The sequence below is a fragment of the Enhydra lutris genome, unplaced genomic scaffold, assembly GCF_002288905.1.
Source record: "Enhydra lutris kenyoni isolate GAN:26980312 unplaced genomic scaffold, ASM228890v2 scaffoldscaffold43, whole genome shotgun sequence".
Classification (NCBI taxonomy): Eukaryota; Metazoa; Chordata; class Mammalia; order Carnivora; family Mustelidae; genus Enhydra; species Enhydra lutris.
The window spans coordinates 10,344,733-10,360,148 of NW_019154127.1; the positions used below are offsets into that span (position 1 = coordinate 10,344,733).

At 46.7% G+C, this 15,416-nt stretch overlaps 1 protein-coding gene across 1 annotated transcript in view; it reads left to right on the top strand.

Moving 5' to 3' along the window:
- LOC111155809 (Purkinje cell protein 4) overlaps nucleotides 1–15,416 on the top strand; it is a 53,791-nt gene that overhangs the window by 12,901 nt on the left and 25,474 nt on the right. The window contains exon 2 of the mRNA XM_022516217.1: nucleotides 12,946–12,997. Coding sequence (XP_022371925.1) covers nucleotides 12,946–12,997 — 52 coding nt within the window. The remainder of the gene's footprint in view (nucleotides 1–12,945; nucleotides 12,998–15,416) is intronic.

Sequence of the window (15,416 nt, forward strand, 5' to 3'; positions counted from 1 at the left end):
TTGCCCAAGAAACCAGGTGATGCTGGCTGACTGCCCAGGACTGCTGCGAGGTTGGAGGAATAACTTTGATTATAAAGCACTTGGAAAGCATACATTTTTTTAAAAGACCATGTAAATGCAGAACTGTGACCCCAGTGTGGAAAATTCCCTGCACTCCAATTCAAAATGACTTTACGGAATGCTGACCATTGAAGCAGTTGGATGTGGTGGGGGGCCGGCTTGCGCCGAGGTACCTGCTACATCACGTGTTCTTCCCTGGGGTGGGGGAGGGAAGGGACATGGAGAGCAGGCGTAAGAGGCTTGTTCAATTAAAGAGATGCTTCGTGCTTGGGAAGCGAAGGGTCCTCATCAGAGCAGGAGCTCGGGTCAGGATGTGCAGATACAAAGCCGTGCCATGGCATGAGCTTCAGTCGCCCGGATCAACCCTGACCCAGGAAGGCGACCTTGACCTAAGTCACACCTGGGCTTGTTTTCCAGCAGATTACATGGCTCTGGATTTTGGGGGGACTTGGAAATAAGACAGGGAGCCGCTATCCACCGAGAAGGAGGTAAAGCATGAGACTGAGCTGGTAGGTGGTGTTGGTGTCCGTGCTGGGCATGCGTGCGTTTCATCTTCAGTGGGGAGATTGCTAGAATTTTCACCTCCCTGGGGTGCAGCTGATCAGATGGCCCGTCCACCTTCATCTGGTCTTCTAATCTGTCTCCGTTCACTCCCTGAGCCATGACAGCTGATTTATGACAAAGCAATCCCCTTTCTTCCAGAAGTACACAACCTCAGACTTCTATGTGTTCTGAAGCTATTTTCGTTTTAGTTGAGTGGGGGAGAAAAGCTGGCTGCCTCTTCATTACCAAAAAAGAAAGCCTCAGAACACCCCCTCGGGGAGAAGCACGCCGTGCCAGGTTACCATCTGAACGTTATCACAAGGAGTCCGCACACGAGCCGGGAGCTTCAGCTTCCCTCGGAGGGGTGCGCAGAGGGGAGTGCACGGAACTAGTTCAATGTGTGAGAAATAAATCAGGACACCCAGACAGAGAGCATTACGGAGTGAGAGCTGTGCGCACAGTCCCCGAGCCCCGTTCTCACGGGCGCGGGAAACACGTCTGCAGGTCTGGGGTCTGAATGGGCTGAACACTGCTCCGTGGTGACCGGGGTCCCTGGCAATCCTGTGAAGTATGTTTACCCCATCTTTCTCCTGAAACTGGCGACGCCATTTCATACACAGAATGTTGGGTGATGTGGATTTCCACACTGAGGAGGAGCAAGAAGGAGGGTCAGGAAGCACGATCCCCACTCTGCCACCAGACGGTTCGAGGCATAAAATATCTGGACCGTTGATGGCAGAGGGGTCATCAAAGTCAGATCTTCCATCTTCCAAGCCAATATCGCACCCTCTACACGGCCAACATGAAGCAGCAGGTGTGCAGACGCCCAAACCAGTCTGCCTACGTTCACACTCCTTCCCTTCCAGATGAGCAGCTGTAGATCCTTGGGCAAGTCACTGCATCTCTCCCTCTGTGCCTCAAATTTTGTATCCATCAAATGGGACTAATTGTCCTTTCCACGTCCTAGGATTGTTGCTACAGAAGCGTTCCACTGTTGCTTTGCAGAGATGGAGCCTGCTGCCTTGGTGCAAAGAAGGAAGGCTTTGCCAAACCTGGAAGCATGATCTCTCACTCAGCCTTAAATGGGGCTTCTTCTGGCTGGCAGTGGACTTGGCTGAGACTCTCCCCTCTCCTGCACCGTGTTTTGTTCACTTGATGAGGAAGCTGAGTGCAGCCTTACATCATGGGGGGCTCAGCCGTGGTGGAAACGTGTGGCCGTGGTGGATGGCCATGCAGGGCCTGGGAGGGGTGGCTGGTTAGGGCTCGGCAGGCCAAGATTCTCCCGGCTATGAGGGCAAGTTCATCCTGTGGTCTTCGGCCTTCACTTGACTACACCCCACACTGGGCTTTACCAGCCATTCTGGAGAAGGGAGGGAGGGATAGAATGCTGGTGTTTAGTGCTGAGAGCAAAGCACAGAGGTCTTTCTCTGGGGTCTCTGTAATCTGGGGGGACGTGGACTGTCTGGCCTCACATCAGCTTCTCTGGCCTTTGAGATATAAAAGTGCCCTAAAAATAATATGACTAGAGGAGGGACGGGCAGGCTTGGTGTTTTCACAGTGATACAGTCCAGGTCTCATTTCGTCCCAAAGAACTGGCCATGCCTATTGGTTTTTGCCCTCACCATCATCTGTACAAGGTCGATTTGTCCTTTATTGACTTAGTTTAGAGGCTCATCTCAGGGTTTGCCTTTACCTTCATCTTTCATAGATGCTTTTCCAACTCCTTCCTTCCCATGGCTTTGGGCTGACCAGCTGTAGCTCCCGGGGTGGGGAGCGGAGCGAGTGTCCGCTGCCCTTTTCTGCTCCGCGTGGCTCTGTTGTCCTCGGGGTGCCCTCCGGGAAGCAGTGCACGTCGGGGAATCTGTGTCTTGGTCTGAGAACCGGCTTTTATCTCTTGCTGGGTCACGGCAGCCATTGGAGAAGCATCTGCCCTTTGCCCTGATGACCTTTATTCTGAGGATATTCTAAGCAGTGGCCACCACGACAGGAAGACAACGAAGGAAGGGCAGACGGAGAAGCGCTGCTCTGGATGCAGATCAGGTGTGGAAGGTGAATGATGACATCCCCATTCATGGATCATTCTGGAAACTTACAGATCCATGGGGCTTCCCAGGACCCTCAGGGCAGGCTGGTTCTGCTCTTGGTGGGGTCGACAGAGGGGCTGTGTACTGGCTGACGCTTCCTTCTCAGCCTCAGCCATGTGGGTCTCTGCAGATGAATTCGCGTCACACAGGAGGCCGCAGGACCGCTCCCGTCTCCTGGCTGCCCTCCCCCCTCTGCTACTGGTTACCATTCTACCCTCTTCCCACGTCTTTTCTTTCTGGAAAAAAACACAAGCTGTCCTCTGTATCAACACACAGAGCACATCCACACTGGGATTAGAGGCCCACCTGAAATTAATAATAACTAGGAAGTAGAGACTACCTACTTTGTGAAAAAAATCATCACCAATCCCAATATTCTCTCTTTACATTCTCATAATAGCCATGTGAGCTAAGGTTTAATTTAATGTAATTTAATGTAATTTGACTTAATTTAATTTAATTTATTTTAATCCTTCATGGAGAAGAAACTGAGCATATGAAGACGCCGAGGTCTGAGGAGTAAAATCACTCGTTCAGGGTCACATGTGGGAGCTGGCGTTCCTCCTGGTCCCCAAACTGCTGGGCCCAATGTGCTTTCATACCTTAACCCACTGCAAATGGAACACGACGGAAAAGCGAGAGGCACACCTCTTTTGAAGCCCGGCTTCCTGTTGCTTTGCTCTCTGGTTCCTTTCAGGGCCCAGGCCTGTGCCCTGAGACCATTTGCATCATATGTAATTCTCCGAGCCTGATGAAGGAGGTATATTGTTCTGGCCTCATGGAAGCGGAAACTGAGGCTTAGAGAAGCAAGTGACCCGTGCAGGGTCACACAGCGGCTAAGGGGCAGGACTGGGAGAGTCTGGACAGTGTAATTCCAGGATTGCAGGAGACTTCCCTTACTTTTCTTTTGTCTTTCTTTTTTTAGTTGTATTTATAAAGGTATAATTTGCAGATAGTAAAAGCTACTTTGTTAGGTTTATAGCTGATGAGTTTTGACAGGATTGCTTTCTAAGCACTGAGATACAGACTGTTGCTTTTCCGCCGACTGTCCTGCCGCAGACTGTCCTGCCGCAGACTGTCCTGCCGCCGACTGTCCTACCGCAGACTGTCCTATCACAGACTGTCCTATCACAGACTGTCCTGCCGCAGACTGTCCTGCTGCCCCATAAAGTTCTTTGTGTATCTTTAGATTCAGCTCTTTGCTCCCCGTTAGCTGCAGAGCCTACATTCTTCACCATCACACCCTAAATAAAAATAATCCCAATTTGTGATGTAAGCTGTCCGCACTGCCTTGAGAACACCACAGTCACCGAGGCCTGCATAGGCGTTTTGTAACTGACAGCTGAGGCGGTAGGAGTGTAGGGAACGATCAGGGGAAGGAGGACAGTTCCGGTCCTTGTGAATCACTCCTGAGTCTCAAACCGCAGAGAGAATGCTCGGTGACAGCAGCCGCTGCCTGGTCTTTAAACGGGTTTCTGTCCTGCTCTCTAAGTGGACACTCTGCTGCCTGCTCACGGGGCCTCGTCAGGCCCATCTGGGAGAGAGGACTACGGAGGTTCCCGTGCCACAGAGCAAAGTACATTTATTTTCCGAAATTTTCACAATGACCATATCCTATTTTATAAATGAAAAAAAAAAAGTGTTATTTAAAAGAGAAAATCAGCATAGGAAAGGTTTTTAAGGGTGAAAAATACTAATTAAAAAATACGGGTGTAGGAGCGCCTGGGTGGCTCAGGTGGTTAAGGATCTCCCTTCGGCTCAGGTCATGATCCATGAGTCCCGGGATGGAGTCCCGCCTCGGGCTCCCTGCTCAGCAGAGACTCTGCTCCTTCTTCTCCTGCTGCTTTCCAGCTCGTGCTCTCTCTCTCTCTCAAATGAAAAAATAAAATCTTAAAAAAATTAAAATATGGCTGTAGGACAAAGTGAATTTCAATAAGACAAACCACACACAGATCCCTAAAAATGAAGGTCCTTTTGTAAATGGTCTGCATAAACCACAGCAATGCTAATTACTTCTACTACCATAAAGGTCAGGCTAAAGATGCTAGGGGCAGAATACAGCTTTTGGGGTGGAATTTCAGCCTGTGGGTCTTTCCCAGTGCCTGAGAGCACATGGAGGGGCATGAGGAAGAAGTACAGAGGGTAGTACCCTTGTCTGTGAGGATCCCATCTCTTTTTCTTTTAACCAACGATTTTTTTTTTAAACCCTTCCAGCTGAAGTCTCTTTTGACATTAGTTTCCATACCTTGAGGGATTAAATTAGTGGAGTTTTACTCCTCCATTTTTGGATTGGAGAATTATAGGTGATTTAAAATATCAGTACCAAGAAATGAAATCTGTCCTGTACTTACCACACAATGTTGGCCTTAAAGTTTTTTCTGCTCTTCAGACAAATTCAGGGACTTTGATTTGGAAGCAGCTTTAAATGATGTGCCTTTGATGTTCCCAAGAAGCCACCTGTTCAATGACCGTGGTGGCCCCAAGAAGTCATCAACTTCCTGCTGGCCAACCCAGCCGCTCAGCCCACTTCACCATGCTGTGGCTGTGATTTTGCTCCCCTGTTCGTTTAAAGTCTGATATTTCATTCAAGAGACTCATGAAACTCTGTCAATAAAATGTTAAATATAATACCATAGAAACACACATTTTTATTTCTTTATAAACATGGTGAGCAAAGGAAAACACAAAAAGTGCTGGGAAGGGTGAGCTAAGATCTTCAGGGGCAATCCCCGTCTTGACATCTCCCCTGGGAAAGGTGTCAATTCTGGGAAGAACCTGCGATATTCCAAACATCATGGCCCCTGAGCATGGCCCACACCACAGACAGAAGATTCGTGTTTTTCCTCTTATTTAGGACCCATCTGAGAAACTGCTTGTCACGATGCTACCATTTCAGGTGAGCTAGAAACCCTGAAACCATTGGAAATATGAATATAACAACAGCACGAAAGGAAGACAGCCCCGAGGAGAAAAATTACTTGGGTGAAAATGTATCACTGGGGATAGACGGTGTTAAGTAGCACTTTCTAACAAGAGCTTCCAAGCCATCATGGGAATGAGACGGATTTTTCTTTCATTCTTTTGCCAAATCTCTGCAGCTACTTGGTAGACAGAATCCAAGAGAGGCCGGATGTTGGAAACGGAGAGCAAAGTGCTTAAAAAAGAAAACACACACACACACACACACACACACATGTGCGCGTGCAATGAAGATGACTTCAAACAACTTCTTTCCTTTCTTTTGATGTAGACATGGCATCCACTTGATATCGCCGGGTACCACCCCCTCTGGAAAACTTGCAAGCATGCGAGTTTTGCCAACATGCAAGCATGCCTACTTGCAGCCAGGTTCTGATGTGCGGCCGGCAGGGGCCAGTGGTTATGACCGTTCCTTCTCAGAGGCAGGAGCAGAGACTCCAGTAAGGGATGTCCCCAGCGGTGCACATCAGGGGTGGGGGCACCATGACTCACACTCCTCAAGACGTGGAAAAGCCCCCATTGACTCACTCTGGTGAGCCCTGGTCCCTTACCTCTGCCCTGATCTTAGTCATCTTGGGTCAAGCTCTTACCCAGCTCATAGAGATGATTGGTTTATTCTCTGTCTGTCCCTCCAGGTTGTGAGCCAAACTAAGTCAGAGAATGTGCCCTCCTCCTGGGACACTCAGGCCCAGCCCAGTGCCTGGCTCATTGGAGAAAGTGAACGGTCCAGGAACGAGTCTCTCCCCCAGGCTGAGTGCAGGCATCTGTCTGGCACTGAATCCATAACCTTCAGTGCAGATGGGCCTGCATATTGGTGAATGTACCCAATTTGACAATCTGCTTTTGTGAAGGATCTTTTATTTCTTAGCCTGGGAGAGATCAAAATTCTTTAACTGGAGTATCTTTCTTCTGCTGCAGCAACACTAAGAGGCTGATGCCAGGCCAGTGAGCAACCTCTTTCACTGTCACTGGTTGAGTCTCTTGGGGGGACTGGGGCAAAGGGGTGGAGAATAGGTGAGGCCCTGCTGACCTTGGGGATGGCCTGGGACGTTCACTTGAGAAGGTTCTTTGTTCCCCAAGTCTATGGAGGCTTTGGAAGTGGAGAACCTCTGGTCAAATCATGTCACTAAATTAAATATCAAACCAATAAAGATACAACACAGATTCATATGCTTATATTAGTTAATTAATTAATTAATTAATTTTTAGTTTCAGAGGTAGAATTTAGTGATTCATCAGTTGCGTATAACACGCAGTGCTCATTACATCACATGACCTTCTGAATGCCCATCCCCCAATTACCCCTCTCACCAGCCCCTCCAGTAACCCTCAGTTTAATTCCTAGAGTTTAGCATCCCTTATGGTTTGTCTTCCTCTCTGTTTTTATCTTATTTTATTTTTCCTTCCCTTCCCCCATGTTCATCCGTTTTGTTTCTCAAATTCTACGAAGGAGTGAAATCATATAGTACTTGTCTTTTTCTGACTGATTTATTTTGGTGAGCATGATACCCTCTAGTTCCATCCACATCATTGCCAATGGCAAGATTTCATTCTTTTTGATGGCTGAATAATATTCCATTTAAATGCTGTGAATGTACCTTCAGAAAATGTTCTCAGACTATCATTTGGACCTGAAATTTAACCTGCTAAAATTCATTTCACATTCCATTCTCTTCAAACTTCTGGAATGAAAAGTAAATACTTGATAAGGAAACCTGTGTCTCATCCTGAAGATGGAACCCCATGTACTGTCTGAACGATTTTCCAAGGAACATACTGTTCAGTGTTCTGAGTTTGCACTGAAGCAGAAGGAGGTTTTTTGCTTTCATCCATGACGTATGATTAGCCCAATTTTACAGGTATCGATGGCAAAGCATGAAAGATGAGCTCCCCCCACTTCAGTATTCTGAAGTCATATAATAAGAACTCGAAAAATGACAGCACAAACTCATAACCTATAGTTGTGTCCCATGAAAGAGCTGGAAATGGAAGTTTCTCAAGACTTTACTCAAGTAATTTTCCAAATCCTTGAAGTTACATAACTTCTTGAATCTGTTACTTTGGGGGGGATGAGTGGCCAGTGCCTGGGGGAGCCGTGTGGACCCCGAGGCCAAAGGAAATGTCAGTAATACTGGTTGATCCTGCCTTCATGTACAATGTGGACATCTTGTTTATCATGACTTTTTACGGTACTTTTGATTTTCTAAAATATTGCCTTAAATTTTTTTTTGTCTTTTTAAAGCTTTATTGAGGTATGATTGACAAATAAAATTATGATGTACTTGCAGCGAACAATGTGATGGTTTGATACCCACCACTGGGTTAATTTCCACATTCCTCACCTGACGTACCTACCTTTGTTTTTTGGTGGGAACACGTAATTTTTACTCTCTTAGCAAATTTCAGTGATACAACACAGTGTTATCAATATAGTTATCATGTTGCACACGAGATCTTCAGACTTCATTCATCCTAGAACGTTTGTACCTTTTTACCAATCTCTTCTCTATCCCCCCACCCCCAGCCCCTGGCATCCACCATTCTACTCTGTTTCTTTGAGTTTGTCTCCCTCCCTCTCTCCCTCCCTTCTCCCTTCATCCCTGCCTCCCTCCCTCTCTCCCTTCCTTCTACTCTCTGTCCCTTCCTCTCTCTCCCTCCTTCCTTTCTTGCTTTTTTCAGATCCCATATGTAAGTGATCCCGTGCAGTGTTGGTCTTAATTAATGGCTAATGGCTTTTTTGGTGCCCCCTTAAATTTTGTGTCTGAGGCTGTTGCCTCACTCACATTATCCAGTAGTGGCTACTCCCAGAACACCAAGATTTTGTAGTGGATCGCAGAAGGAAGGATAGAGGACTGAGAAGTCATGCAGTTGCTCCTTCTCAAAGGAAGTGTGGCTTTTGCAACGAGCATGCAGTCAGCTGGCTCACCCCATCGCCACATTTTCTTTGTAAGCTGGCCGTGTGAGGACATAGTGCCAGTGGTGTGTGTAGACCCCTACACACATACAGATAATCAGACATATCTCAATCTCCATGCTAAGCTCAAAGTGCAGGGAGAAATGGATTCAAAGCTACTTACTTACCAGAAAGTCAGTGTGGTCTGTTCCACTAGTGGAGTATTGAATAGGAACGGGTTGTCCGTGATGTTGCAACTTGGTTGAAAGAGTCACTCAGACAAATTTATGTGCTGAGTCAGACACCCTTCAGATGTCACTTCTGACTCTGTCAGGGAGGACCCCGTGGGTGGCAGCTTCGTGTGGGCTCCATAGGCTTCAGGCATGTGTGAAGCGACAGCATGCCCCTCCCGGCCACACCACGTGTCTCCACCTCTGCATCTCCTGCCTGGGCACTTCCTCCTTGTCCCCTGGTAGATGCCAGCTGTGAGACATCTCCCAGTCGAGAAGCACCAGGAACTGGACTGGTGAGGGACAGCGGCCGGTGGCTTATTCTGACCTTTCCCTGCTGGGGTCTGCTGGGTCTCGCCGTCTTAGAGGGATGAGGCTGGTGTCAGGCGCAGCCGGCAAGCGGACTTGAGGATGCGTCTCCCTTCCCTCCTTCCCCTCGTTCCACGCGCCCTCTCTAACAAAGTCGTAGCACAAAGTCGTAGCATTTGCCTCAGGCTCTCTGTTCTGGGAAACCAAACGAAAGACATATGCTTTGTTATTTTCCTATAGCCCCTGGTGCAGTGGGACTGTCAGAAAAATTACCTCAAAACTTATATGTTGAAGTACCAATCCTGCCTTTTTATGGATACGTGGCGTGTTATGAGAAAGAACTATCGTGTACCCATTCTTTACTTGGGCTCCTTTTTATTGGGAGTGCATTAAATTCTGGAGTTCTAGCTTCTTTTTTAAAATTAACATGTCATGTATTATCTGTTTCAGGGGTACAGGTCTGTGAATCATTAGTCTTACACAATTCACAGCACTCACTATAGCATATACCCTCCCCCATGTCCATAACCCAGCCACCCCATCCCTACCCCCGCCACCCCCCAGCAACCCTCAATGGAATGCTATCTTCTTATTAGTTAATGTCACCGGGGAAGGACGCCTCTCTTCTGAGAACCCTGTGAGTTGTTTGGAAAGTGTTTAAGAGTTGGGGACAGTCCTCTGGCTGCGGTTCTGCCTTGTTCCCTCCGGTATCCTCCCTGTTTCTCTGCAGATTTTTATAGCGGGCATGCCTGCCACCAGCTCTTCCTGGAGGAGGTTACTTCAGTGTTGGAATCAGAATGTCTTGTGTTGCATCCTTAGAGGGCTATCTAGCATTTCCTAGTGACAAAATGAGGACAACAGAGAAAGAGGGAGTTTCCAAGCAAATGTGTCTGTGCTCTAAAAAGCGGAGTAGTTTTTATATTTCTGATTCTAAAAGTAAATTGAGTGGAATACACTTTCTCATATGAGACCCTCTGTCCCTTGAAGAGGTCTCGGGGATGGATGACAGGGACACTATCTTGACATGTTGGAAGAGAGAATGCCATTGTGCCTGAGGGGGATGGGCATCGAGCTGGTCTGAGCCGCAGGGATGCTGATTTCAGATGACCAAAGAAGGAAGGGACTGTTATTCTTCCAGACACTTAGGAAAGCTTGGAAGAAGGTGCTGGGTCTGGAGTAGGACAAGGTATAGTGGAGGGTCCCAGCCAGGAGTGTTTCATGAACATAAAGTTGTTAGGGTGGGGCTGGAGTTCACCAGGAGAGGACCTAATGAGAACATCTGTGCCAAGGGCCATGACAAAGGGAAGATGGAATCATGGTGATAAAACAATCATATATGATGACCACCAGAGACGCCCCTCCCACCCCAGAAGAAGCAAGCTCTCAGATAGTTCCCCACTCCACTCAGCCTTCCCCTTAAACATACTGCAAGGCCTCAGAGAATTCTGAAATGAGATACTCCCAGTGAATAGTTCTTTTTTATTGGGATCATTTTCTGATCTGAGATGCCGTCTCCTTGCGACATCTATCAGTTTCGTTCTGCCTCCATCAAATTAGACCTGACACAGAAACCCCTGTCTTAGAAATCCTGAAAAAATGAACTCCTTTTCTCCCCTGTGTGCATTTCATGTTGGATTTCCTCAGGTTTCTAAAATGTAATCTTTTATGGAACAAGGTATTCATGACATTTGAAAGGTGTCACTGTTTAAGGTATTTAAAGACAGTGAGGGTGGAGTGCACTCCTATTTTGCATTTGTGTTCCATTTAATTTTGACTTTATTGAACTCTACAACCCTGTCCTTTTAGTCTCTGAAATTCACTTTTCTCCCCCCAACTCACCTATGCATTCTGTGGGGAAGGATGGAGGGTTTAAACACTGGAGTATTCAGTTTTTGACAGCTGCCATGTAGCTGGCTGGATCCTCTCTAGTGGTGGCCTGATTCCCCTCAGTGCAACCAAATCAGCCTTCCAGTTGAAGAGGGCACTTCAACACAGGGCAAGAAGAAAGGGGTGTTTTACTTGCAAATCTACCATATTTAAGAAATGTGTCATTTATTTAAGTGAAGATGATATATATTCCTGGTTGACTGGTGAGGTAACAATGCCATGATTTGGGACCTAAATGAAGTTTGTAGAACAGTTAATGTTTGGTTAAACTGCAGCCATTCTCCATGGGAACACATGGACAGATCTAGTGTTCCGAAAATTCAAGATGTTCTACATTAGATATGAAGACAGGGCCCACATTTATATAACCTTTCCAACTTGTGGCTTTTCCTTCCACTCCTGCCACAGAGAGTTGGTTTATCTTCTCAGAATGGGACTGGCTTGGGTGGGCCTTTGCACTTCATGGTGACTGGGTTGGGGATTGTGGTGGGCTTGGTGACACTGGGACACTTGGTTTGATCACCTTCTCTCAAGTTATCCTCTGCACAAGGCAGGAAGGGTACACAGGGATAGTTAACTTGGTTAACATGGGTCTTTATCATTCACCCTATTCATTTACATGAACCAGAACCTGAAAGCAAGATTTTTTTTGCTTTAACCCATCTACTGTTAATAAAGGGTTGACTAAGGATCTGGGAGTTTCTCATGACAACATTGGACATTAATGGGAGCTGATAATTATTTTTTATGATACTGTTTTTAGGTGGGACAGAAATATACATTTTGAGGACATCTTTACCCCTTAGTGAGAGTTACCTATAATGGTTTCCTCCTTGTCCAGTGCTCTGCTTCTCTTCCCAGGATCTTATTTAAATAGTTTTGTAACCAAGACAATCCCTGCAGGTCTCTCATCTCTGTGCACCAAAGTCCTATCTCTAGTCTCCACTGTGTCACCAACTAGCTTCTGATCTTAGACAAATCAGGCTCCCTTCCTGGTTGCATTTTCTTCACCTGAAAATTAGAGACTTCATAATCTCTGCAATCTTTTTTTAAAAAAATATTTTATTTATTTATTTGACAGACAGAGATCACAAGTAGGCAGAGAGGCAGGCAGAGAGAGAGGGGGAAGCAGGCTCCCCGTTAAGCAGAGAGCCCGATGTGGGGCTCGATCCCAGGACCCTGAGATCATGACCTGAGCCGAAGGCAGAGGCCTTAACCCACTGAGCCACCCAGGCACCCCTGCAATCTTTTTTAACTTGAAGCATATTTTCAATAATGACCAGAAAATTGGATTTACACAATACTTCTGTCTCCGTGGACTAGAACCATTCTGAACACCATGTTATTTAAAGATAGTAGTTGGGTAAGGTTTGAGGAAGCATGCTTGTATGTTGACATGTATAATAGCTCCCCAGACCTCACAGAAACTCTTGCCCCATGATCCAAGACTGACCATAAAATTTTCATACTCCTGGTTGACCTGGTAAAATGAAAATGCGCAATGTAGGCTTACACAATGACAGACGACTCAACAGTAGGAGAAACTCAGACTACAAGCCCAATATTTTTTCAGTTGATTAATATTCTTTTGACCTGGGCATTGGGATTGGAATGAGAACATAACTGTGTAGGGGCCATCACTGACAAAAGTGACAATTCTCATTTTCTCACATTTGGCCATTTTCCTCATTTTTCAGATGAGGTTTTCCTCCATCAACAGTAGCTTCCCATCTGGTGTTCCTTGGATGTGGGCGAGGGGGGCAGTCTGTGTGACTTCAATGGATCCTTTCTGGGCTTGACCCTTTCTTGGTCTCAGGAGCACCATGTTTTTACCATCTGAGCTCAAGTAACATAGAACATGATGTAATGCAATGGGTATTTGAAATATTAGAAGTGATGAAAATAATCCTGACTATATCCGATAACAATTTCTTTCCCCTCCTTCTTTTTATGCCTTTAGCGACAAGGTGCTGAGGCAACCAATGGAAAAGACAAGACATCTGGCGAAAATGGTAAGATGACATGAATCATCCAGATATCTCCTTGTGTCACGTCTGCAGCCTTGTGCCCGTGGCAGATGTGGGTGATGCCTTCCATGCAAACCAGCCTAGTAAACGTGTTTGTGCTTCGGGTTACAGGGCATCTGAGCAAAGCACAGAGAGCACCGTGGTCTGGTTTTACAAAGAAAACCAAGCTAGCTAAATGCAGTGATAGGAGCAGTTTCCTTCCCAAAGGAGGACTCTCGTTTTGGGCAGCATGATAATTACAATGCAAATATAGTTCTGTGCTTTCTTCATTAGGGCTGGTGAGAATCATCAGAGTTGTTGTGAGGATAAAATGAGATCAAATGAGATAAGTGCTTTGAAAGCTGTGAAGTGCTCAACTGCGGATGGGAGCCTCTACAGTCTGCTTCAGGTCTTGCTAGGACACAGACCACAGCGTGGGCTCCAGGGGGTCTGGATCGGGGAGGGGCAGCAGTGAGTTCCCAGCGAACACGAATGGGTGCTAGAGGGCCAGTCTCCATGCTGGCCTTGGCTTGTGGGAGCCATCACTGTATTTGTGGGGCCTGAGGCTCGGAGAGGGGGCGCTGGCTGTGACTGTGACTGGGAAGAGGGTGGACTTGCAAGGAGGCCCAGCTGGGTGTGAGCCCAGCGCCCCAGCTTCAGCGGGGTGAAGGGGTGGATGCATGTTCGTGTTCCAGGTGAAGTTAGATTCTGGATGTTTGTGCTTCTTGTTGATTATGAAATTAACTCGTTTTTGTGGGACACGGGTCCTGCTTCGTGCTGTGTGGGATTTGTGCCTGTGCCTGCTGTGGGTAATGCCGATCTCCACACCAGGTGCGAGAAACTCCCTGGGGGCCTTCAGGGTCCTCTGCCAGGTCTGTGCTGGGGCCTGAGCAATACTCAGGTACTGGAATGTTCCTCTGTGCTAGTGCTTTCCTCCTCTGCGGTCTCCCGACTCACTCGCCTACTTCAGGCCGTCCCATTGGGCAGGGTCAGTGTGCTGACCCCAGGGTAAGAGGTCATTATGTGAATGAGTCAGTGTGTCCCGATCTATGGGAGCTGGGGGCCCTTCCTGTCTTCTCCGTGTGAGTCGGGGCTGCAGGCACAGATGTCAGAGAGCAGAGAGGGACAACATGAGAGCTGCGCACACACAGGAAGGCAGAGGACCCCCAGCAGCTTGCTGGTCTCCCTGGCTCGTGGATTCATAGGCATCTCTTTCCAGAGGCCTTCTGCTGGCCCCACAGCTTCAGGATCCTTACAGTCAAAAGACTTCTGAGAGACCTGCTGCTGGGACAGTCCACATGCTTTTGCTCTCTGGCTTTTTCCATCCTTAAATATTCTTGAAGACCCTGAGAATGGGGTCTTGGGGTTGGTCCCCATATTAGAAATTAAAAAGGAGACATTTTTAAAAAGGTTTACATATTAATTTTATAAAAATAATGTGACACTCACTGACTCTGCTCCTGCCAATCTGCCTCCTCAGCAATAACTGGTATTAACTACTTGTTGTATATCAGAGTCAGCGAGTGATCCTCCCTTAATGTGGTTCCAAAGATGCAGAATTATTGGTGATTTTTATTTTGTATATGTTTGCTTTTCTCTGAATTAAAAAAGATAGAAATACAAATAACTAAAAAAAATAATGTGACAAATCCATGACATATTCATGTAAGTAACATTTTAAATGGAAAAATAATGACGTTTTCCAAAACGGAAAAAAAATACTATTTAGCAAAAGGATAGTGTTTTAGCAGTGTTTTACTTTTTTTTTTTTTCCCAAATCTCTTTAATGTCTGGCTTTACTAGAAGACAGGGAGCTGCCTCTGCATTTCATCCTGTGGTATCGCATGTCATGTTGGCTCAGGAAAATTCCACTGTGAGCTCCTGAGAGAATGAGGTTGGAAAAAGCAAGTCATACCTTAGTACTCTAAAAAATAATTCTGATCCAAGCACTTCCTCAGAAGAGGGCCCCGCCCCCAGAGTACCTGGCCCACACTCTGAGCATTGCTGCTCCGGTGTGACTCCTGTATCACGTGTGAGGAGTCTGGACTCTGAGAATCAGGCAGAGTCCTGGCTCAGAGATGACCAGACCCCTCGTGTTCACTGCCTCCACCCCCCCAGCTCTATCCTGGCCTCTGTCTGATGGGTCCTACGAAGCATGTCTACATGCTCAGGGCTTTGCACCAGAGAGAAGTATCAGCTGTTGCAGAAGACACGACTTTCTGCTGTTCTGAAGCATGACATTTTTTTTAGCCCCAAACTGATCCCTTCTAGTGAAAACCAAATGTGTCTTTTCTGGAAGTATGGAAATCAATGGAAAGAAAAATTCAAGGTGCCGAGGATAAAGCTTTCCTTTATATAATTCTAGATATTAGAGGACATTCACTTCTGAGTAGAAAAAGGGATGTTTAGAATTAGAGATTATTCA